This window comes from Carettochelys insculpta, chromosome 4 (genome assembly GCF_033958435.1).
Source record: "Carettochelys insculpta isolate YL-2023 chromosome 4, ASM3395843v1, whole genome shotgun sequence".
NCBI classification, from domain to species: Eukaryota; Metazoa; Chordata; order Testudines; family Carettochelyidae; genus Carettochelys; species Carettochelys insculpta.
Window position 1 is genome coordinate 58,788,182 of NC_134140.1, and position 25,111 is coordinate 58,813,292.

Consider the following 25,111-nt stretch of genomic DNA (forward strand, 5'->3'; position numbering starts at 1 on the left):
TTAGATCATAACAAGGAGTACAAATAATGATTATTATACCATTTCACCAATTTTTTTATATTTGTAGACATGGGCAAAGACCTATATTGTTGATTTTTTATTCGTATTGGAAATTTTTTTTTGAAGAATATATCACCTAAAAGTTTACATTAATTGTGGTCCAGCACTATGTCCTACATCATTCTTGTTTTTGTTTGGTTTTGTTTAGGTTTGCATGTGTATTTCTAAAGGGTAGGATGTACAGTATTCACCAATGGCTCTGGAATTCTGAATATACTTGCAAATAGAAAAAAGGCAGCTTCTTGTCATCAAGAACAAATGAAAGAAAAAATTTGAGTATTCTCTAACTATAAAATTCTCAGTTAACTTTCACTGTCTTAAGAATAGCGTCTTAGGAAACATCTTTATTTTGCAAAGACTTCCAGTTGGGGCATGTAATTTCAGTGCTTTGAAAAGGTGTGATATTTTATAATAGTTGTTCTGAAAAAAATTACATGCTGCTTCAAGTCTACTATGTACTTTAGTTGTATGTGGAGTAATAATGCAAGTCATGTTCCTTTAACAATATGCAAATTACTTTCTAATTTAATTCCCTATAAAATGCTGTATCCTGACAAATGCATACTCTGATTGTGTCTGTGTTTTGGAAATGCAGGATATTTTTAGACAGAAGTGAAGCTTACCAATATTTAATGCAAAATCCCCAGTGTTATAACTCGGAGCTTAATACCAGAAGAGTCAGGAAATTGAACAGTTACAATTTCCAAAGAAATCAGTATTTTATACTGCAACAATAGCTCCACTCATTTAAATGGTAGGGAAAGAGGGATTAATTTTTATGTCTGGGGAAAAAAAGCCATTATTTCTTAGCTTTTTTTCTTGAACAACAGACTCCACTAATGAGCGAGTTCAAAAGCTTACTTCCTCGCAGCTCAAAAATCTCGCCAATTAGCATGAAGCATGGCTCCGCAAGAGCATCTCGTTTCCCATCCACATCATCTCCATAGTCTGACAGGTCACTGTCCTCTTCTGTCTCCTCCTAAAAGAGCAATACAGGCACAGTATGAAAGACAGCTCTGAAGGGACCTGAAATGTAAACCTCCTTCCCTTCCCAACTACCTACTGCATGAACCTGAACCTCCTCTCATATTTAATGGTGCAAAACACTAATAATTCTCCTTTCCCTATGATTTGGTTTTGGTCTTGACAGCTAAAAATATACATTTGAAATGTATAGAGTCCTTTCCCATGAGCATTATCAATAGTGCAGGTCTTAAAATAGCTCCAGTATATGATTCTGAAAAAAGCAATAGAAAAGAACACTCCTAGCCTCACAGATTTGAAGAGCTCGAGGCGTGATCTAGACTGAAAGTTATAAAATGAGAGCATTTCTGCTAGAAATTACAAAACAAGGAATAATGTGAAAACTCTTGTTTAAATGAGTGACCATGTAATGTTCAGCTGGCGCTTATGGTGTTCAATCAGGTAAAACAACAACAAACACGCTTAGACTATGCTATTGGGCAACCACTGAGCTGTCGCATACTCTGAAACCTTAAGTACCTTGGCAGAGGCACTGGTCTGGGATCCATTCACGATAACCTTCCCCCACATTTTTTCGAAACAAAGAAAAGGAGTAAAGAAAAAATATTATAATTTTTTCCTTCTCCATCCTCTTCCATCAGTATTCTTTCCTTCTAGCTACATGACTGATAAGATGAAGATAGCTGGGAGACTAAGATAATTTGCCAGCTGTGTTCATCCGTGGAGGAAGGCAGGGAGGTAGGGCTGTTTGTTAGGGATTTCTTAACTTGTGGACAGTCTGCAAAGAAGAACCTGCAGTAGGATGAAAATAGCCTGTTGCCAGCACGACTGCTACCTCTTCCTCTGCCTGGACCTGTGGTCACACGCCCCACCCCAACTGACAGGCTTAATGATCCTGAAGACTTTCACTGAGGTCCTGGTCTCAACTTGCCTGGAATGCAGCCAGCAGGAAAATCTGGTGTCTGTTGGTGGCTCATCTGTATATCATCCTGGTGTGCAAGGGCTTCCTTGGCAGAACACACATGGCAAAGAGGATGCTAGATGGCTACAGATGACTACAGCAGCAGAGAGGAGAGAATTGGCTGGTCTACATGGAGGAGACTGGCTGTTGGCCACCTGTGGCAGCAGACAGTGCTGCACCTCCAACCAGGTACCTTGTCCACTGAGGTCAAGAACTTGCATGCAGCACTGACAACAGGCAGGAAAGAGCAGGCACAATGGCTGAGGAGCAGCCAGTTGTCCCCAAAGCTTGGAAACTCAAGAGGAGGCTGCACAGAGAGCCGCTGCTCAGAGGCTCTCTTTTGCAGGGGGTGGCGGCATCTTCCTGCCAACCTGACATTTTATCTTTGGAGCTCATGACATTACAGAAAGGTTGGAGAGCCTCTTCCAACCCTGTGATCGCTACCCCATGCCGCTCATCCATGTGTACACTAATGATACTGCCAGGTCTGACAGCGAGCAGCTCAGAAGTGACTCCAGGTCTCCAGAACTGAAGCAGGAACAAGCCAAGGGTGCAGATGGTGTTCTCATTCATCCTGCTCATTGAGGATAAGAGCTCAGGCAGGGACAGGTCCATCCTGGAGAGGAATACATGGCTGTGAAGATAGTGTCAACGAGAGCCTTAGTCTCCTTGGCCATGGAACATTGTTCCAAGGAAGACTACTGTGAAGAGAGAGGTCCACCTGATCAAGGAAAAGAACATCTTCATGCACCCATTTACCAATCTAGTGGGGAGGGCTTTAAAATGAGGTCCCATGGAGGCAGGTGACATAAGCCCACAGGTAAGCATTAAAAAAAAGGCAGCCTTAAGTGAGGGCTAGATGTTGGAAAATTAGAATAAGATCATGGGAATGCCAACATGGAAATTAGTGGGGGAATACGCTCAGCATCCTACCAATCTATACACCAAAGAACTGAGTATGGGGAAATAAACAGGAAGAACTGGAAGCACCAGTGCATAAAGTAAAGTATTACTTAATGAGATTACAGAGGCTTGGTTGTTCAGGAAGGACAGGGAGAATAAGAAGGGAGGAGCTGTTGCATTATACATCAACAATACATACACATTTGTTCTCATGTCCAGAAGGATGCGAGAAGCAGACCAGTTGAAAAATCTCCAGCTAACAATAAAATAAGGGAGATATCATGGTAGAAGTCCACTATATACCTATCAAATCAGAAAGAACCAGTGGAAGTGGCATTTCGAGAATAAACAACAGAAATACACAAAACACCAGGTAATGAAGGGGCCTTTAATTACCATTGATTTCTTTTGATGTCGTCCTATCTAACACTCAATCAAACTAACGAAACGTGGTTTAAATTACTGAGAAAGTAGATGCACAAATGTCTGAAAAAACATCCTTGAAGGGTAATAATTTGGTGTTTGTTGTCAAATTGAGAGAACAAATCTAGTGGGGTCTGAGAGAGTCAGTCCAGGGTTCAGTACTACTCAATATTCTTGTTAATGACTTGGATAAAGGAGCAGAGAGTATGCTTATTAAATCTGCAGATGATACCAAGCTCTGAGTAGTTACAAGCACTTTGGAAGACAGGATTAGAATTTAAAATGTCCTTCACAAATTGGAGAACTGGCCTGAATTCAACAAGATAAAACTCAATAAATAAGTACAAAAGAAAAGAAGGAAAAGAGGAAAAGTTAAATGAACATCTGCAAAAAGAAGAAAAACTGGTAAGTGACAGTACTCCTGAAAACGTCCAGGAGGCTAAAACTGGATCTCCATTTGACTATGGCTGTGTCCAGACTAGCCCCCAACTTTGAAGGGGGCATGGTAATTAGGGTGTTGGGAGATCACTAAGGAAGTGCTGTGGTGCATATGCGGTCCCCTTTAGTAAAGGGACTTTGAAGGAGCATGGGCACTTCAAAGTACCCACGGCTACACACAAGCCAGCACTTCAAAGTTGCCATGGGGGAGATTTAGCCTAATGAAGTGCTGCATATGCACCGCAAAACTTCCTTAGTGATCTCCCAACACCCTAATTACCATGCTCCCTTCAAAGTTGGAGGCTAGTCTAGACACAGCCTATGAGTCAGTACCGTGATACAGTTGCAAAAATAATAATAAATAATATAGTTCTGTGGTATTGTATCTTAACAGGAATGTTACATGTAAACCATGTGAGATATCTGTTTCTGCTCTAGTTGGCACTGGTGAAGCCTCAGCTTGAACAGTCTGTCCAGTTCTGCACACCTCACTTTAGGAATGATGTGGATGAACTGGGGAGTCCCTAAGAGAGCAACAAATGTTAAGGGGTTTAGACAACCTAACCTCTGAAGAAAGATTAATAAACTGGTTATGGTTAGTCTTAAGAAAAGAAAAGTGAGATGGAGACCTTGGTACTATCTTCTGCTCTGCTAAGGGGTGTTCTGAAGCAGAGGTGGATCAGCTCCACTGCAGGTAGTGCTTGGCAAATCCCCATAACTTGAAAGTGTCTGAGATAAGGTCAGACAAACACCGGTCAGGCACACTTTATATTTATTTGGCCCTGTCTCAATACAGGGAGGTTGGACCTGACAACTTCAAGGCCCCTTCCAGCCCAACATTTCTACAATTCTATCTTTGTGTTTTCTCGCTTTGTCTTTTCCTCCATTTTTTTTCCCAATCACCATTCTTTTTCCACTCCCTCATTTTTCTTCCTCTCTCGTTCCCTATCGTTATGTCCCTGCCTTCCCTTCTCCTGTGTTCCTTAAGCCTTTCTGCTTCCATCTTGTGTGTGCATATATAAACCTACATATTTTGAGAGGTGGTATGCTCTTATGTACACACAATCTCTCAAGCACCATTTTCAATTAAAGAGCAAAATATATTACATATTTATTTTATCCTTCACTCCCATCTAAGAGCCTATGTCTTTCCAGTGAAGGTATTTTATCATCTTTGACATTAGTAGAACTATCACCAGAATACCCTTTTATATTTTACACCTACAATTGCAGCCAGATTTAAAAAAGAAAGAACAGCTGTTTCTGACAAATACCAAATGAAATATTCCCATCAACAGGAATAGTTGCAAGTGCATCATTTATTGACAGATAAGAAATATGCAAAGTAGTAGTCAATAGCACACTGAGCTACAAAAAACATCTTGTGTAAGTAGAACAGGTAATGTAGTTTGTCAAAATCCACAAATGTCTTCCAAGTGCATTTATATTGTAGATGGGTCATCTCCACAGAATGGCTTGGACATGCCACTCAACTGCTACTTTTATAATTAAAATCTCTTGAAGTAAAAATGCCTCAAGAGAGGAACAAAAAGAAAAAGAAGATGGAAAGGGCTCCTTGCAGCTGGTGTATCTGGAATATTAATTCACTGTTGGAGGTAATCAATTGATCTTTTCACCCCCATGGATTGTTCATTGTGAGAGTTAGGGAGCATTCTGGCTCCACTGTGAAGCACAAAAAAGCTGCGGCATTGCCATTCTAGCTTGCCCTTTGAGGGGATGCAAAGGCACAATCCTTACTCCTCTTTCAGTGCCACACTGTAGAACCAGCATAGTTCAGTTGTTTGGAGGCATGTCTTTTTGAAATGAGTACACTGGAACAAACAGGCTTACTGCAAAGTCAGGGGTCAACAGTCAGAGGTCTTTGCCTGGGAGGGCAGAAAGGACATTCTTTAAAAAGGAGCACTCAGCTCTGGAACTTACTCCCGTGGTCTCGATGTGTGGATTGAACAATTTCAGGGCACGCTGTAAAACCTGGAGAAACAGGCTTTTTCTGGCAACCTCAGCAGTGTGAGGGAGGAGGGGTCATGTTGTTGTTTGAGATTGATACACGGTAAGTGTGATAATTTTTGTGAGCTTTTATGTGCTTAGAATATTATATGTGATTTATAGTACAGTAGTCCCACACTGAACATGTACTGTACAGCCACAGAGGGAAAAATCACAGTCCTCATTCTGAACAGCCTATAAGTACCTTTCATAAATGGAAAAAAGCAAAAAATAAATTCAATGGCCAAATAAAATGCTTAACTTTTGCCTTAGCCAACTGAAGCATTCCCCTGCCACATACAAAAGAACTACTTGAATGGTATGGAAGAAGGGCATATGGTACAGAGTATCAGAGCCATTGAATTTGGATCCCTTATTTCTGGTAGTCTAATTTCAACAAAAACAGGAGAAAACTACACTGATGATGGGCATGTACAGAAAGTTACATGGAGGATGTAGAGAAGCAGAACAAAAGAAAAGCATTTTTATTAAAGAGATCCACCTTACCACCCCAGTCTGGGTTTCATCAGCAGAGATATCCCTGGACCTCTCTACAAGCGCTGTATGTTTAAGTGTTTGAAAACACAAAAATCTTGCTAGCAAAGTGTGTCCCGGGTTGCTTACATTTCATTAATGTGGAACATACAGTTTATACAATTGTCTACATTTTATATTTACCACAGATAGGAAATCTGTTTTATTTAGTAGCATTTTAAGAAGTCACCTTGGATGAACAGCATCTTTGCAAACACATTAACGCACATTAACAGCATATATTAGTCATGTATTAACAGCATATATTAGTTACATGATTAAATCTAGGAAAACTACCTTTCCACCACTCACCTCTTGATGAGAAAAGAAATCACCAGGAAGTCTTTCCAGAAATGCTGAGAGTGAAAAAGCAGATTTCTTTCCTTGCACATCAATAACTTTGAGGTGCTCAGGGGAAGGGCTCAAAAAGGCATAAAGTGCTTCACTCTGACATAATCTTTCATCAGAAAGCAGCTTCTGTGGAGAAAATAGAATGAAGAATATTCACAACATAGAAATGGAATATGAATTATTTATACAATAAGGTGCAATGGATTCTTCAGTACAGCTGACTAAAACACTAATCAGGTGCACAGTAAGGCTAGCATTCATGAATAAGAATAGTATCCGTCATCTTACACAGAGACTTGAGTTTTGGGAACATTATCCACCATCATTTTTAAATGTTAAAACTTATTAAAAGGATATTAAAATTTTTAATATCCTTATGCTATGACAATTAGTTCCAAGAGATTTTGTTTTAAAAAGTAAAAACAAATTATTATAAAAATATCATTGTAGAGTTCCAAGCTTTTAGCTCCATAGTCACTCTGAGAGCCAAATGACTTACCACTAGAGAGACTTTTTTCCTTCCAAACGTCAATGCTGCAAGCTCAACATGGGATCTGAAACCCAAGAGGAGTTCCTTTCGGCTTATACATTGTCTCCATTTCCTGCCCCTCTGCTACCAATAAAGATCTAAATACAAGGAATGACTCAGCTATCAAGGACTCTTATTTAACATATGACAACTGTAATGGTTACAATAGATTTGCTCCTGATTTAGGCCAGTGAGAGAGGAATATAAGGCTTGTGGGTAAAATGATGTATGGCCCAAAAGAGAATCTGGTTCATTTTGGCTCTGCAGTTATTTAGTAGTAAAAAGTAATACAAATTAAACAGTAAAATATGCAAATGACATACACAGGAAATACACAGACAAACATATTCCTTGAGTAAGTAGGAACTGTTTTTATATAGTCACTTTTTTTAAGCCAAAAATAGCTCCAGTAAAATTCTGACAACAGCCTTCCTTTCTGTCGAAGCTTTGTGTATGCTTTTTTGCAGACTGTTGCCAATAATTCTCTTTCCTAACTGGGTACCGCTGTAACTGCTCACCTGCCAAGCTCTCTCCATATGCACGCCCATGGGTCATTTTTATTTTTCCCTGGCAAATACGATTTGATTGCATCAAACAGCATGTTCACGACCTAATTTACTTCATCTGCAGGGAAACCTTTACAGAACTAGCTGCTTTGCCTTGTGTGCTGCTGTGAGAATGGCGAATATGACACAGACAAAGATGCAGATAAACAGGACTGGATTCTGAGCACCAGAGAAGCAGCAGCATTTTGAAGGAGGTTCTTCAGGCACTGACAGAAAGGATGGTTTGCAGAAAAGGTTATGGGCATGGAAAATGGAACATCTGACCACAAGCAGCTAGGACTGAAGAGAATTTACAACAGCAAGAAACAAAAGGAGAGAGGACACAAAAAGGATGGGGCTTGACGGGGGGAGAGAGAGAAGTCCTAATGTTTGATGCCTAAAATCTCAAGTTTTTATTTAAGGATAATGAAGCATCCAAAGAAAAAGCAATTAAAAATGCAATAATCTAATTGGGTTTCAGATTTCAATAAATTTCTGTTTTTTTAACGCCTTTGTAAAACACGTCAATGAAATGGCAAACATTCAGGGTTTGAAATCCTAATGCCAGTTTAAAAAAAATTACATTTAATATTAATGGCACTCAGCTCTACTTCAGTAACATCCTGTTTTTGAAAAAGAACATACATACAATTATTTAATTTCCTGAGGGAAAAATATACCCTGCTGTTTTACAGCAACTTTTGGTTATATTATAGTACCTGGAAAATAAAATGGAAAACTATGCAGGAAGATTATGCTATGATCAATTTACATTTCATATCAATCAGTGCAGTAAGTTTAATTTTTCCTGAATCACCCGTGGCGTATTAGTCTCTGAACTTCAGAATCTACAAGAGTTTCTCTTAATTGTTAAACAGTCTGCTTTAAACAAGCAGCAATGTTAAGCCAGGTGGCCCTGAAAGCTCTACTCCTGTATCTGTAAAATTGTATAATGTCTCCTGTTTGGTTCTGCTTGAGGCTAAATGAAATTTTATCTTGCAGACCTCAATACAACCGCTTCAAATGTTGTCCTATCCCAAAAGTACCTTTTATTCATTTATTTGGATTTAAAATAATGACGACACCTACCCAAGGCTCTAGGCAATCCAACATAATAATTAATCATACAATACATACTATCAAATAAAACTTCAGGAACACTGAAATCAATTTCACAGGAATTTGTCTGGCCAGCCACCTGTTGTCTAGGAAGCACACCTGCAGCCGTCTGTTGAGATCCTATTCAATAGGCATCTTTTGCATATGGAAGGTCACCAGATTCAAGCTTCTTTGGACCAAATGACAGTAACTTCCAGAGTTTTGGATCCCTGACAGAATGAATGCCCTGTTGGAATGCCCACCTTTTATAACAAAGAGGACAACCTTAAGCACCTGCTGACCACAGCTGTGGCAGGAGGATATAGGAAGAGATGGACCTCAGCTAGGCCAGTCCCAAGCCACTCAGTGCTCTTTTGTCTACAGATCAGATAGGACTCTATAGTCTCTAGAGCACAATCAACTGGTAGCCAGGCTAATCTTAAAGCACAGGGATTGCATACTCCCCAGTGCGATGTCGTGCTCACTTAGCAAACACATACATTTGGGACCAGCTTCAGTCGCTGAAATATTATAAAGTATAGTCCACAGAGTACATTACAACAGTCTTATCCTGAGGTGACGAAAGCATGGATACCAGTGGCAAGGTCCACATCAAGAAAAAGCTGATGGCACAATCGCCCAGCCAGACACAGACTGTAAAAAGCTGACCAGGTCACTGCTGTAATATGATCTTCAAACAGCATCTTGAGATCTAACATTGCCCATAAGACATGAGTACTATTAACCAAGAGTGGTCCCTTCCAGCCTATGATTCTGTGAACCAATATCAAATGCACTCTCAAACAAAGGCGCTGCTGTTACCTTTGCCATCTCCTCCTCCCAACCCACTATCACCAGCGCAGACTTAAATGGATTCAAAAGCCAGATTGCTCTCATCCATGCCCTAGTTTCAGCTAAACACTTGACTGGCTGCATCTACACTAGCAAGGTCTTTCACAACATTTTTCAAAAGAAGGGGGCTCTTTTGAAAGATTCCCGTGGAGCATCTCCACACAAAAAGTGTTCTTTCGAAAGTAAATCGGAAGAATGTGTCGCTCCTTTGGAAAGCTCTCTTCCACTCTGGTTTCAGGAAGAGTGCCTTCTTCTGAAAGCTTCTTTCTAAAGAAGACGTGTGTAGATGCTCCACGGGCACTTGATTTTTTTGATCCCTGGCCCGTTCTTTTGATCTGCTTTTTTGTGTGTGGATCACAAAAGAAGAGATCTTCCAGAAGGGCTTCTTTCCAAAGATCTCTGTAGTGTAGACGTAGCGTTGCTGAGAAGAGAAAGAGACATACAGCTGGGTGTCATCTGCACAGCACAAACTCTTACATCAACACACTAACTAGCTCTCCTAAGTTATACACATGCAGGCGGGGTGACAGAAAGGCACCTTGTGACGCTGCATACTTGTGAGCTCCTCAGACTGTTTGAAAATACCCACTGAGAGCTCTCCAAGAGAAAAAAAACATGAATGACTGATGTACAGTCTTTCAGCAAGCCACAGAAGGAGGAGCAGTGACTGCAGCACAACCTTCTAAACAGTGCTTGTAGAACAGTACTGAAGACAAAGAGAGGAATTTTTTCTAAAGCTTGGGAGAAAATGCATTGCACCTACGCAGTCAAACTACTGTGGATTCCAGACCCCAGCAGCTCAGAATGGGGGCAGCCAGTTTGCCTTTAAACTCTGTAATTAACAAAGTTAAAGAGAATACAGTCTTTGTTTTCTTACCTGTAAGAAGTTATTTAACTGGTTCTTGGACTTTTCCATAAATTTTTGATCTACAGATTTGAAGGGCAGCTTACTGAGAGAAGGCAACTGAACTTTCTTTAATGATGGAAAACACTGAGCAGAGAAAGGATGAAATAAATTATTCCAGTACATTTTTAATACATACATACACCAAAAGGCAGAAAAGGGTATGTGTCAAAATGCAGACGCAAAGACAAGCCCTAGTTTTCCTCTCCCTTCCACACTTCTGAGCGTCCCAAGGAACTCTTTCTCCGGCCAACCATAGGTAACATAGGTTAGGAACTACTCCTTTGGTGTCCCATCACTACCAATCCTGTGTTGGCCAAAAGAGTGGTTTCCAGACTAACAAAGTGGTCTCTTTCCCAAAGCGCACACTCTCTCTCCCCTACCGCTTCAAGCCCTCACTTGCCATGGGGGCCAGAGTTCATGCTTGGAACTCAAAATGGGCTCATATGCCAATCCAGAGCATAAGTCACCGTAAGCATAAGCATAATCCCGTCAGCAAACACAATTCATTATTAAACATGAAAATGACAAGTACAAACTTTTTTGTAATCTTTTCAAGAAAAAGATAAGCTTCAGCAAAAATTAGCTGCTAGCGAGAAAATTCGGTCCAAAAAAAGACTGTACACAGCAGTTAATCTGAAAGTACATTCATGAGGAATAACCAGATTCTGGTGCATTTACATGTTTTGCATTTGGGCATGCCATATTCTTGACAAGGAAACCATATAGGATAATGATGGACTGCGTGTCGAGAAGACATCAAGTTAGATGAATCAGGACAATGCATAAAAAAAGAAAAGGAGAAGAGGCAGAGACAGAAAATCCATCTTGCCGTAGACAGTGTCCATTGGCCATAAAGCATAAAAGACACAAAGGCCCACTGAGGCATTGGGAAGCAGCAGGTGTGTCACGAGTGTCCAGTTAAACTGGCAAAGAGACAAAAAGTTGGAAAGACGCCTGTAATTAAAGCAACAAAGTGTGACAAAGGTGAAAGTGGTGGGATTCAAATTAAGCTTCTTCCTGTTTTCTTTCTATCTTCCATTTCCGATTAAATCAATTGCAGCAGAGTGGTACCCTCCACAAGTCTGTTACTGGAGTCCACTGAGAAAACCCCAGAAGGACTCTGCCCCCTGTTGCTATGGGTATGTCTACACCACCAAGTTCTGTTGACAAAACTTACACTGACATCCAAAAATCAACAACACAAAAGTCACCAAACTGTGTTCACATGTGCTCCCTCTACCAACAGGTCACGTCCACTTTGGGGGCACCATCATCAACAATGTGAGCAATGAACTGTGGGTATGTATCCCACAATGCAGTGTTGTGGGAAAGCAGAGCTGATCCCTGTGCATCTCAGGGTTCCTTCTGTGTTCTCCCACAGCATTCGCAGTCATGAGTAGCTCTATGAACTCTGCCTGTTGGGTACTGTCAGAGCAGCACAGCAATCTGTCCATCTCCCCATGCAGCAACATTCTGCCTAACAGTGTTTAGGGCAGGGCACAACAGGAGCAGTTCAATGATTTGCTCTTTGCTCATGCCCCAAACAGAGCAGCTCGCTCAGAGATCAGACACATCCCAGAGCTTTGAAAGGGGAGGGGGTGCATATGTGCAGGGCAGCAGAGAGCAAAACACTGAGCAGACACATCAGGGCAGGTATTGTGGGATACCGGCGGAATCCAGTTCTGTTGACAAAATAAAATCGGAGTCCACACTGGTTCTTTGTTGACAATAATGGGAAAGAAAAAGAAATGTCTCTCATGGGGTGGAAGTCTTTTTGTCAGAAAAACAGCGTGTTTTTTCCCCCAACAAGTCACATTGCAGCATGAATGCTCTCACTATTGCTGTTTTTGACAACAAAACTTGATAGCGTAGACATACCTAAGATTTCATTCCCTTTTCAATTTTACTGTCCTGCTCTTGCCCACCACCTTTCTTTCAGAAAGCTATCAGCCTCTTGTTTTCCTTTGAAATAAAGCAGTTACCTCCACTGTGTCTTTGTCCTGCAGCTTAAGTAAACTAGCCACCAAGAAGCACTTGTGAATCAAAAAGATAACCACCTGAGCTTTGGAGGCCAATACCAGAGACTTATAAACCAATTTCCACCACACTTTGATATAGTTTTTCTTTACAAACACAAAGGGCTTGTTTTACTTTGTAAATACTTCATATTTAAGCTAATTTCTATATTTTTCGCACAGATTAGAGGTGACAATGGTAACAATCTTTTTTTCTGAATGTATGTCTGACATTTTAAAAGATGAAGAACCCGCCCACATGAAAAAATTGTTCCTACCTCACTGAGTTTTCGGTGGAGACTCTGAAACTCACTGAGCTTTCTGGGAACACTCCAGTTCTTAGCTTCAGCTCCACCAACTTCCTGTAAACTCACCATAACTAAGTAGCAGGGCACTTGTTCCCCATTTTCGTCTACAACCTTGTGGGCAGAGGGAGAGTAAAATGCATTACTGAGATAGTAAACAGACAGCAAAACATTAAAAAAGCAACTTGTATACAGGTCAGTGATCATCACCAGTTCTGTTCTCTCTGCTGTAGCATAAAGATTTCATACTAAGCTTTGGTTTACTAAACTAAATCTGATCCAGCATGCTGTGGATATTGCAATTACCATCCCCCAGTCCCAATTAATACCTTTATCTTCTGCACTGATACCTTGCAATGCATCCTACATCAACAGAATATTTTAAGTTTCTCATGGGGACAACTGTATCTCATTGTCATTTGGCTTCTATGATTTTCAAAGTATCTTTCATGTCAGGTTGGTCTCTGTTCTCTCTCTTTTTCCTGCGGTGACAAGCACCCATCCCCGTGTTTTACGGTTTTAATTTATTCTCTGCTTTCTCTTCTAAGCACATTATTGCTGCTCCTGGGTGACCAGAGATGGAAATAAGCTGGTGCACAGCTCTGGCAAGAAGGAGCTCAATGGCTGGGGCACTTGGCCGCAGGACATGCAGCCATCTTGGGACTCTCCTGTAGAATGCCACACAAAGACAGCAAGCAGGCAGGTTAAAGGGGCTGGCTGAGGGCTTGCTCCCCCACCAGTCGAGGGCTGTCCCAGCCCCATGTCCTCCCAAGGGTGCCATTTAGGGAGGGATGAAGCTCCTCCTAAGCCCCCACCCTGACTCCTCCACCCCCACCCACACTGCCCTGAGCCCCCTCCACACCCCCCCACAAACACTGCTCTGCGTCCCCACTCTCTCAAGCCCCTACCCTGACTCCTGCATCCCCACACCCACTGCAACACCTGCCCTGAGCCCCACAACCACCACCCCACACTTAAATTTCTTACAGGTACTGTCCTATCACTCCCCAACCCCCTGCCCCGAGTACCCTTCCCAGTGGGGATGCAGTACAACAGTACCTGTAAGAAATTTGGAGTTACTTTCATCTTTACTGCTGACACTCTAAAGTTGTTATTAAACCTTTCTGTGCAGACAGGGAAGGAAGGAACTGGAGGACTTGTTCTCACATTGCTTCAATGACCTCTCCTATGGCTTACCAATACTTGATTTTCTTGATTAGTTTCATATGCTTCCTGGTCTCTCCTTTCAACTTTGTCTTCTCTGAAGACACAGATAACCACATATATAAACCGTAGCAATACTTTGTGGTACCTGGGACTATTCAACTGACAGTTCACTTCTTCATTCATTACTTGCAGCAGAGTACTTTTCACACATGTACATCTGCCTCCCCTTGGGGGTACCACATCCTTTACAACTATCAATGAATGAAAACATATAATAGCCATGTGAAGTACGTTATTAGATAGGGGAAACTCAGGCAAAGTGGGGTTAAAAGTCTCTCTCAGAGATAGAGAGGCAGTCTGTGGTAATGCCAAAAGATCAGACTGTAATGTCATGTCTCAGCCAAAATGTTAGGTGTCCCCCTCACCAGTGCAAAAACAGGTTTTTTCAGACAACTGGCAATTGAATTAATAGAGCAAAACAATACATGCAGCAACAGAATGAGGCCCTTTCTTTACCAAATATTTTTAATACCTCTCACACAGAAGCCCTTAATGAAATCAATATTTCCAATGTAAATTCTGAAGATAAAGTGTAATATCAAATTGACGCAAATGCATGCCCATGTACATTGCCAACTGGACCTTTATACAAGGTACACATTTTGCCTTTTAGGTCTGTAAAGAAAAAGTAAGGCTGGTCTACACTAGGGGATAAAATTGAATTTAAGGACTTAGGTCTATTTTATAAAGCATCAGTCCTCACCACAGGGTTCATTAGGTCAATTTTAAGAGGGTATAAGTTCGACTTCTGTAAACATGATTTCACCAGGAGTAACGCCAAAATCGATTTTTCAATGCTGACCTTACGTTAGTGCAGACAACAGTATTATTAAAATCAATTTTATTAGCCTCTGACAATATCCCACAATGTCCCAATGTGTCTTTTCTGGTCATTGCTTCACCTCCGCTGCTCTCCAGGTGAAGAGAAAGTAGGTGACAGGAAGCAGGAGTCATCAGCCCAGGAATTTTGAATTAATTTCCTTTACTTTCTGGCCAGTGCGGCAAGCAAGCAGACGTCAGGAGCACACCTCAGCAGCACACCTACTAGCTACAAGTTCCCAAGGTCGCAAAGGAGCCCCAGCATGGAGCAATCGGAAGATCCAGAACCTCATCACTGGGGTGGGGGGGGGGGGGAAATGAATCTGTCCTCATGCAGGAAAAAAAAAAAAAAAAAAAACCAGCAAAAGAAATGGCAACATTTATGCGAAGACCTCACAAGGCATGCTTCACAAAAGGGTACACCAGGGACACTCAGCAGTGCTGTGTTAAAATCAAGTGGCTCCAGGAACTGTGGGATAGGTGCCCACAATGCACTGCTGCCACAGTCGAACTTAGAGTATTTAATGGGGACACACTAAGTCAACTTTGTGAGCAGGTGTGGACACAACTTCGACTCCATAAAATCTAGTGTTAAAAAGCCAAATTCAATAAACTTTAATTATTCCCAAGTTTAGACATATCCTAAGTAATAGAAATTGATTGTCCTAACGACCATTTCTGGATAATTGGTTAAAAGGGAATTATAGCACACCATTCTGAGACCTTCTTTCTGAGGGAAGCAATCTTCATATATTTTGCTGGAATGGGGTTTGTTTTGCCTTTATGGCAATTTTGCTCACGAAGGTGGTACTCTGTAATTACAGTCAGGATACCCATAAAATTCATACATCATCATCATCTACTGGGAAGGTTTTAAAAGTCTGGTGATGTCTATTTATGCTAATAACTGATAATTCTAATAGCTGGTATACCATCATAGTACGTGACATTTAATTAAAACTATCTGCTTATAAACATATTTCTTACAATGTGCTCTTCCTGAGACTGCACACAGAACCATTAAAAACTCAAACACATGATCCCAGTAACTGAGAGCTGCAGGGATTCCTAAATGAGTTTCTAGATAAAACCAGCACCTTAAACTTTCATTTATAAAGTCCTACAAGGTTTCAAACATAGGTACCTGAAGGGTTACCTTTGTTTCCCATGTCACACTGCCCCATTTGAAAATCAGCAGAAGTGTTTGATCTCAAACTCCAATGATTTCAAGAAGGAGGAACCAGTGTTTTCCAGGACCAGAAAGAGTCTAAATACAGAGTCTCTTCCTGCCTTGGTCTGGCAAAGCCTGGATTTGTTCCTTCAGGAACACTGCAAAACCTCTCTTTCACATGGATTTATGAAGGTTGGGAAGTCAGAGATGGAGGAGCTCAAGTGATCATTAGTGATTTTCTGAATTACACAATTTTTCAGAAGACTAATCACTTGCTTGCCAAGGTGCAGCCATATCGGAATAAGATTACAAGCGGTTGGTGAACCAGGAGGCAATTATCTCTACCTGTTACGTTAAGTATTCCTTCTTGGTGACCTTCTATCAAAGCAGGGGAAAATTGTAAAACTAGGTCTTCTAAAAATAGCATTCATTCTGTTTTCAGGTGATTATTCACATGGTTCTTCACAGGGAGAATAATTAGACAGAGACATAAGTAAAGAAAATTCACTCCAGTCACTCAAATGAAATATTTAATGGCTTTCATAATCCCTTTTTGAGCAAAGGGAAGTTATGATCATATGAAGTTCTTGCACATTCACTACATATAGGCACAATATTTCACTGCACTCTCTCTATATGGAAGAGTTTACATCAACCCCATTGAAATGGAACCACAAATGGAGAGAGGTAAACAATAACTAGAAAAATGGACCCCCACCCATTATTTACCTGGGATTAGGCCATGGCATTCCACCCTTTTAGCAATAAGGGAAGGGACAAAGGAAGGCGAGTTGTGACCCTGGCACCCATTTGCAACCTCTACCTCCTTAGAAAACTACTTCTTTGGGGGCTAGGCCGCTGACTTGCCAGGTACATTTGGCTGTACCTATTAATGCTATCACTTTATTCAGGATTTCAAAGTTAAATAAGGTTTTAAGGGTGCATCTACACTAGGAACTAACTTCAAAGTAGGCACCACATTGAAGTAGCCAGCAGAGAGTCTACACACATTTTCCCTTATTTCAAAGTTAACTTTGAAGTAGGGAGCTCAACTTCGAAGTCCTTACTCCATTCCCTGGAAAGGAGTAGTACCCTACTTCCAAGTTTAACTTCAAAGTAGGGAGTGTGTAGACACTCTACTTCAAAGTTGCTTACTTCGAAGTTGTTCTTTGAAGCAAGCAACTTTGAAGTAATTTTTCTTGTCTAGACAGTAGACACAGCCTAAGAAACCCAAAAGCAAGGCTGGCAAGACGACACTTATTACTTTAGTACCACATGAACTAGTTTCAATGAACTAGATAGTCTTATCTACAGCAGCATAAAACAGTACACTAACTGTTCCATTTAACAAAATGATGTATCACGTTTAACAGGTTAGATCTAATAATCCACTTGAACAACACCCTGTGGTTTTCTTGTAGACATATCTATCATTTATTTTCAGGATGCTAAGACATAAGCAATAAACTCAGCAGCAATTTGTTACCAAATTTATTAGGTTTTCACACCATGGAAATTATTTGCTCCTAGTTATTTAAAACTATATTTTAAAGGAACAAATTTTATTAGCAGCATGGGAAATGAATCCTATAGGAGAGTCAATGACCCTGTATTTCCCTTAACTGGTAAAAAAAAATTATAACATAGAACTGGCCCTGTAAATTGTGCCACTCAATTGTCATAAATGTGAATGCCTCTTAGGATCCTTCCTGGGGGACTTTGTGGCAACTGTCAGAATAGAACTGTGAGAGGTGGGGTGATTGTAATAACTTTTTGATAGCTGTAACTATTGGCCCCATGTCCTCCTCTCAGGTAGTATTTTCAGGTATGCTATATTTCAAGTAGGTAAGTGGGTACATATATACAATCCCTGGATTTAGGGCCATGGTGGAAAATCAACTAAACTTGTGATCCCACTCTGGCACTGTTGTCAAAATATCAAATGCAAACTTTTCATGCGTAAACAGGGAAATCTCCAGTGGGAGTAGAAAGGTTACATACCCCCATATCTGACACTGGTGCTACCACTGCTGGAGAACTATGTTCAGCTGTGGTGCTCACAATTCAAGAACAACGTTGACAAATTGGAGGAGGTTCAGAGAAGACTCATGGGAATGATGAATAATTAGAAAACATACCTTTAAGTAACAGAGTCAAATAGCTCAATCTGTTTAGCTACACACAAAGGAATGGTTAAGGGAGACTTGATTACAACTTATAGATGTCTCCTTGGGAGGAATATTTAACAGGCTTTTCAGTCCAACAGAGGAAGGCAAAACGTGACAATGTCTTGCAGATGAAACTAGACCAATTCAGATGGGATGTAAGTTATACAGTAGTCCCTTGAGTTATGCGTGGGTTGTGTTCCCACACACTCTCACGTGACTCAAAGTGCATGTAAACTGAAGGGCGGCTTTTTCCGCAGGAGAATGTAAGTTCTGCAGCTGGGGAAGTAGCAGGAGCACCTGGAGCTCCTCTTGAAAGGTAAATCCTGATGTTGGGGTGGGTTAAGCCTGGCGGTGGGTTAGGCTGAAGGGAGGGCGGTGGCGTGGAGTTGGGCCGGGGTCGCGCAGCCCTCCAGAGGGTACGCCCCTGAGCTGTGCACAGGGGATGTGTGAGAGCCAGAGCCCGGAATGGGGGGAAGGTGGGGTGAGCCATAGCTGGGTGGGGTGGGGGTTGAACCGGGGCCGGAGGGATGAGCTGGAGCCACACGTGGTGGTGGGGCTGAGCTGGGTGGTAGGGGGCATTTAACCCAGGGCCACATGAGGTGGGGAGTTGAGCCAGGGCCAGAGGGAGTGGAATTTTGAGTTGTGCTTAACTCCCATTTCCAGGGATTACTGCACATTGTTACAGGTGAGCGTAATTAACTAGTAGAACAATTTACTGAGGGCATTGTGGGTTCTCCACCTCTGATCTTTTTTTTCAAATTTAAACTAGATTTTTTCCTTTCTAAAATATCTGCTCAGAGAATTATTTTGGGTAAATTCTATGGCCTGTATTATACAGGAGGTCAGAATAAATTACTTCTGACTTTGATGCTATGCACCCCACCCCCACACACACCTATTTACTTTCAAGTAGCATAGCAATAACCACAGCATCAACACACACAGAGGTTTAGCTTTAAAAGCAACAAGAATTACTACATCTAATGCAGATGTAACATGCATCTTGTGATTAAGAAATACTCATGGCACCTTTCAGGTTCAGACAACAATCTTTTCCATTTAACAAGAAAATTTTGAAGAGTACAAAGAAAAACTCTAGGGTCCATAGCATCAAAGGGGTAGCCAAGTTAGTCTGTATCTTCAGAAAAAAAGACGTCCTGTGGAACCTAACAGACTAACGAATATTCTGGAACACAAGTTTTCATGGGAAAAGACCTGCTTTGTCAGATGCATGAGTTGGGATTCTAGAGGAGGGTCTAAATTTATAGGCTCACGAAAAGGAGGGAATACCAGTCAAGAGAGGCCCAGAGCTGACAAGGTCAATTCAGTCACAGAGGATGTGGCCCATTATCAGTAGCTAATGTGGAGGTATGAACATCAAGAGATGAGAAACTGCTGTTGTAATTGGCCAGTCACTCCCAGTTTCTGTTCAATCTTATGGTTGGTTGGTGGTGTCAAATTTGAAAATGAACTGCAGCTCTGCAGTTTCTCTTTGGAGTATCTTTATTTCAGGATGGCTACTTTTAAATCTGTTATTGAGTCTCCAGGAAGATTGAAATGTTCTCCTACAAGTTTTTGTATGTTACCATTCCTGATGTCTGATTTGTATCCATTTATTCTTCTTCTTCACAGAGACTGTCCAGTTTGGTCAATGTATATTGCAGTGGGTCATTGCTGGCACATAATGGCATATCTTACATTAGTAGATGTGCAGGTGAATGAGCCCCTAATCTTGCAGTTAGGTCCTGTTATGGTGTTGCTGGTGTACGTATATATGCAGAGTTGGCAGTGAGGTTTGTTGCAAGGATTGGTTCCTCATTTAGCATTACTGTGGTGTAATCTATAGTTGCTGGTAAGAATTTGTTCCAGGTTGTCTGTAGGTGAGGACTGGCCTGCCTTCCAAGGTCTGTGAAAGTGAAGGCTTATTGTTCAGGATGGGTTGTGGATCACTGATGATGCTCTGGAAAGGTTTTAGCTGGGGGCTGTATGTGATGGCCAGTGGTGGTCTGTTGTTTTCTTTGTTGGGCCTGTCTTATAGCAGGTGGATTTTGTGTGTTTACATGACCATCACTTATTCGCACAGTAGTATCCAGGAAGTGGATCTCTTGTGTGGACTGCTCCAGGCTGAGTTTGATGGTGGGGTGGAAACTGTTGAAGTCACGATGGAACTCTTTAAGAGCCTCCTTCCCATGGGTCCAGATGATGATGATGTCATCAATGTAGTGCAAGTAGAGAGGGGCACTAGGGGACAAGAGCTGAGGAAGCACTGTAGGATCATAGGCACCAATTTTCCCACTCACCAGGAGTGCCTGACACCCCTCTCCAGCCATGTCCACACTCCACCCCTTCTTCCAAGTGCCATCCACACCTCTTCCCACTCCTGCTCTGCCTCCATCCTGCCCCTTCTCACTCCATCTCTCCCAAGCCCCCACCCCCTATTTCCTTCCCTGCCCTTAAGTTTCCTCTCATACAACATCAGCACTTCTCCCCTTCCCTCCCAGAGCATCCTGAATGCTGAGAAACAGCTGCATGCAGTGGATGAGAGGAGGTGGTCAGCAAGACCACTGGCAGGCAAGAGATACTGGAGAGGCTACGGGAGCTTCACTGCTGGTGGGTGCTGAGTATACATTAATTTTTCCTCCAGGGGGGTTCTAACCCTGGACCCAAAGAATAGTGTGTATGGTCGTGTTTAGACACCTCCTTAAGCTCAGGCATATTGTCCAGATGAAAAGCTCAAGAGGATCAATGTACTAATCTCATGAGGTTGATATGACTAATGCTAGACAATACCCACTTTGTAATAAATGCTTCTTGTCTATTACATAACAGATGTAATTCCATACTTCTCATCTTTCACTATCCAGTCAATAAGCTGATGGTTTGAATTGTACAAATTTCAAGAATTTATTCTACTACTCTATAGATACAGTTCTTCAGCAAAGTTCACTAGCTTGAATCATCTTCCCCAAAGTAAAGAATGCTCAAAGCTGCAGGAGGGCATAAGCCCCATCTGTAAACATCTCAAACAATCAGACATGTGGAGTCACAAATGCTAACAGTGGCACATCCACAGGGACAATGCTCAAAGAAGAGTCACATTTTTCCTCTAAGCTTCCTCCAGTGACATGAAGTACTTCAGAAATTCCCCAGGATTCCTTTGAGTGGTCCACTGTGCAAGTTGCCTTTCCTATTCCTCATCTAGTTTCCCTAGTAGTCCCTTAAAATTTAATTGGTATGGGAAGGTCATACTGTGACATACAGCAAGTGCAAATATTGGATCTTCCTCATGGAGGAATGTAGGCCTGCCATGACATAAGTAATTATACATGTCAAAGGCCTCGTTTTTTGGAAGACAGGAGTAAAGAAGTTCTAGCACACTGAAAACAGAATATTTTCTGGCAATCACTACAGAAATAGTTTTTCTAACTAGGATAAGGAAATGCATTAGGAAAAAGCATGTCTGTACTAGCAAAGACAAGGAGATATCATCCAAGGAGCCATTTACAATGGACGATATAAGCCTGGAATGTAAGACGAAGTAAGTGTAAGTTGTCCAGGGAGAGCGAATGGACTGAGCATGCTGTTGAGGGATTAGTCCATACAAAAGTATGGTAAATGCAATATATAGTTATGTGAAAATGCATACGAAGAAAGTGGTTTGCTGTGTAACTTTAGGTGTGCAGTACACCCCCTGCCGTTGTATCTGATAACTCAGCCTCGCTGTGCTGCAAGCCAAATAAAAGGAAAATGAGTGACAAGACAGGATTCTAACTGAGTCCTCGGGGAACTGAGTGCAAGAGGGCTCGGGGGAACTCAGACACCATGCATGTCAATAACAGGACTGCATCTCAGTCAATCAGCATCATAAGATTACAAGGCACAAATCTTGATGTGATCATTGTTGACAAACAACAGTGCTCCAGAACATACGATTTTATCCTATGCATGAACTCACTGAATATTTACAGATGCTCCTTTAGCTCCTGAATAACAGAGCTAAAGGATAAAAGGGAGGAGCTTGATCAGGTTGTTTTAAACAAACTTGGCGGGGGGGGAGGGGAATCAGTATAAGCATTTCTTTTTCTCTTTACGCTGAGCATTTGAACTGAACCAAAAGGATAAAACACAGTGAAAACATACCTCGCCTGTATTTATAACAGCTTTCCACATGCCAAGATTTTCACACCACCAGTCTGTTCTCGCAATGTGCAACCGAAGGTCACTGTGTTCTCTCTCCATCACAGTAATTTCATCTTTCAACTTGGAAACAATCTGGCAAGGAAAACACAGGAATTACAAACTGGTAGGAAACTGCCTACAATAACATTGGCTCTGGTTTCTTTGGTGATAATATTCAAGGAGATGCAAAGGGTGCAGGAGATGGAGAAGAAAAAAAAAGAATAATCCCATGGGACAAGTCATCATCAGAAATCCCAAATCTGTACAATCTATGCAGTCTAATATGAATTGGTAGAATGCACTGTATCAGTTAAGAGTCACCTTGTTGTGCTAAAAGAAAAAACCTGAAATACGTCCAGAAATATAGGCTGAATATCACCATTCATCAGACTAGAGGGGACAATCAATGCAGAAATGTTTTTAAATGAACATTGTTGTGTTAAAGATTTTAGAATCCCTTACAGGTACTCATTGTAGACAAGTTTCTCTCTTTAGGAAATATTTAACACGCCTAAACAACCAGTGGATGATTTTCTTTCCTCATGTCTTAATTATGTAACTAAGCATTCCAAAGTGTTACAATTTAATAGACCCCAGAAAGCCAAAAATTCTTATTATTTTGGAAAATAAACATTTAAAAGACTTTCTTGCTTGGACATAATTATCAAAAACATCATTTTCTAAAAGAAAGAAAGGTGTTATCTTACAAATGGCAAAATGATTTGCAAATTACTCCTACAGAACATGAATGTAAAAAATTTGGAATACATGTAAAATGTATGACTAATAACAGAAAAGAAAAGTTGATGATTTCAGGTCTGTGAAATACTACACAGACTCAGCTTCATTTGCAGTCCTCCTTGACCAACTTGGACCAGGAAAGCTGCAACTTGCTCACATTTATACATTTACAATGGCTCTGCCTGTACACATTGCCTCTGTACTACTTGGCCTCTTTGTGAGGTGAAGGATCATTTAAAATCACAAGTATTTAACTCCCTCTTCAAACAACTATCTTCTTCTTGGGACAACTTCCAGATTTTCCAGGACTACCTGCATTTAAATCTCTTTACAACAACTGTATTCCAACTAAGAAGAATGTATCAGTGAAATCATGGGAAAACTCAAACAGAAGATGAACAGAACTACAGAAATCAGTATATTGTGGCAGCCATTGACCTTACATAACTAAATACCAAGACTCTACCACTAATTTGTTTTTATTAAACATGTTTCAAAATGCATAACAATACAGGAGGGCGTAATGAATCTCACACTACGTTTCATTATCATTAAAATAAAAAGCAAGTGCATATCAGAAACAAAACCTTAAAAACTGTGTGCTACTTAAATCAAAAGTAAGTTAAAACAGAAATAAAATTTTACATAACTATTCTTTCAAATAGCTACAAAATGCTCAAAATCGTCATGCTAACCATATGCATGCATTTCTATATTTATATGCACATTTTATTATGATTTCTAATTGTGTTAAATAGTACAGCGTTACATAAACAAATCTGTTGTTGGACTCAAATGCGATACGCTGTTAAATATGTATTTTGCATCAAAATGTATCATTCTACATTCTTAAGAACAAAAGCAAAAACAATTTCTAAAAGTAACTAGATTTCCTCACCTACATTAATAATCTACTATATATTTCAGAGAGTTTGTGTGTTGCTCTGTCTGTGAGTCTGTTTGTTCAAGAACTCCTAAACAGTAAGGCCTAAGACCACCAAATTTGGTATGCAGCCTTCTCTGATCCAAACTTAAATCAAGGTCAGGGTTTGGTTGTGCCAGGACAGGGGGTCCGCAACCTGCAACTCTGAAGCCACAACAGGCTTCTTACAGACTTCTTTGTGGCTCCGAAGATTATATGGTAAACCCTTGAAATACGTGGCTTCAAGTTGCATGAAATTCACTTTGAGAGTTAAGCGCAACTTTAAGATGCTCTGTGGCTGTCAGCTTGCCAAGGCAGTCAGAGCCCCTTCTCCCAGCAGTGCCGTGGTGAGGCTGACAGAAGCATGGCTGAGGGAAGGCAGGCAGGCAGAAGCAGCCAGGAAATTGACCAGCTCTGCTGGGCTGTTCAGTTTCCCAGTTCTGCAAGGGTGGGGAGCTGGGAACCAAGCAGCCTGGCTCCCCTCCATTTGCAGAGCTGGGAAACTGACCAGGGCTGCAGCCCTGGTAAGTTTCCTAGCACCAAGGAGTGGAGGGGAGCCAGGTTGCTCCTGGTTCCTCTCCACTCCTTGGCACCAGGCAACTGACCAGGGCTGCTGCTTTGGTCAATTTCCCAGCACTGCAAAGGGAGGAGAGCCAGGCTGACACTTGGTTCCTGGCTACCTTTCACTGGTGGGAACCAGGAAACTGTCCAACCACCAGCTGGTCAGTTTCCCAGGTCCCGCAAGCAGTAGGGAGCTGGGAACCAGGGTGCTCTTGGTTCCAGTCTCCCAACTGCTTGCGGGACCTAGAAAGCTGACCAGCACATAGCTGGTCAGTTTCCCAGGTCCCACAAGCAGGGGGAGATGGGAAACAAGCTGGTTCCCAGCTCCCTGCCATTCTGGGAGTCAGGAAACTAACCAGTCCTGATGGACTGGTCAGTTTCCCAGCTCCTGCAAGCCCAGGGGAGCCAACT

At 41.4% G+C, this 25,111-nt stretch overlaps 1 protein-coding gene across 4 annotated transcripts in view; it reads right to left on the reverse strand.

Annotated features, from left to right (window-relative positions):
- SNX25 (sorting nexin 25) overlaps nt 1-25,111 on the reverse strand; it is a 152,308-nt gene that overhangs the window by 25,508 nt on the left and 101,689 nt on the right. For 2 of the 4 annotated variants that reach the window (XM_074991845.1, XM_074991843.1), the window contains 6 exons: nt 22,438-22,569; nt 12,886-13,026; nt 10,563-10,676; nt 7,161-7,274; nt 6,623-6,787; nt 922-1,039 (listed from right to left, as the gene is read on the reverse strand). In XM_074991845.1, coding sequence (XP_074847946.1) covers nt 922-1,039; nt 6,623-6,787; nt 7,161-7,274; nt 10,563-10,676; nt 12,886-13,026; nt 22,438-22,569 — 784 coding nt within the window. The remainder of the gene's footprint in view (nt 1-921; nt 1,040-6,622; nt 6,788-7,160; nt 7,275-10,562; nt 10,677-12,885; nt 13,027-22,437; nt 22,570-25,111) is intronic. The other 2 variants (XM_074991844.1, XM_074991842.1) reach the window with 2 other exon arrangements.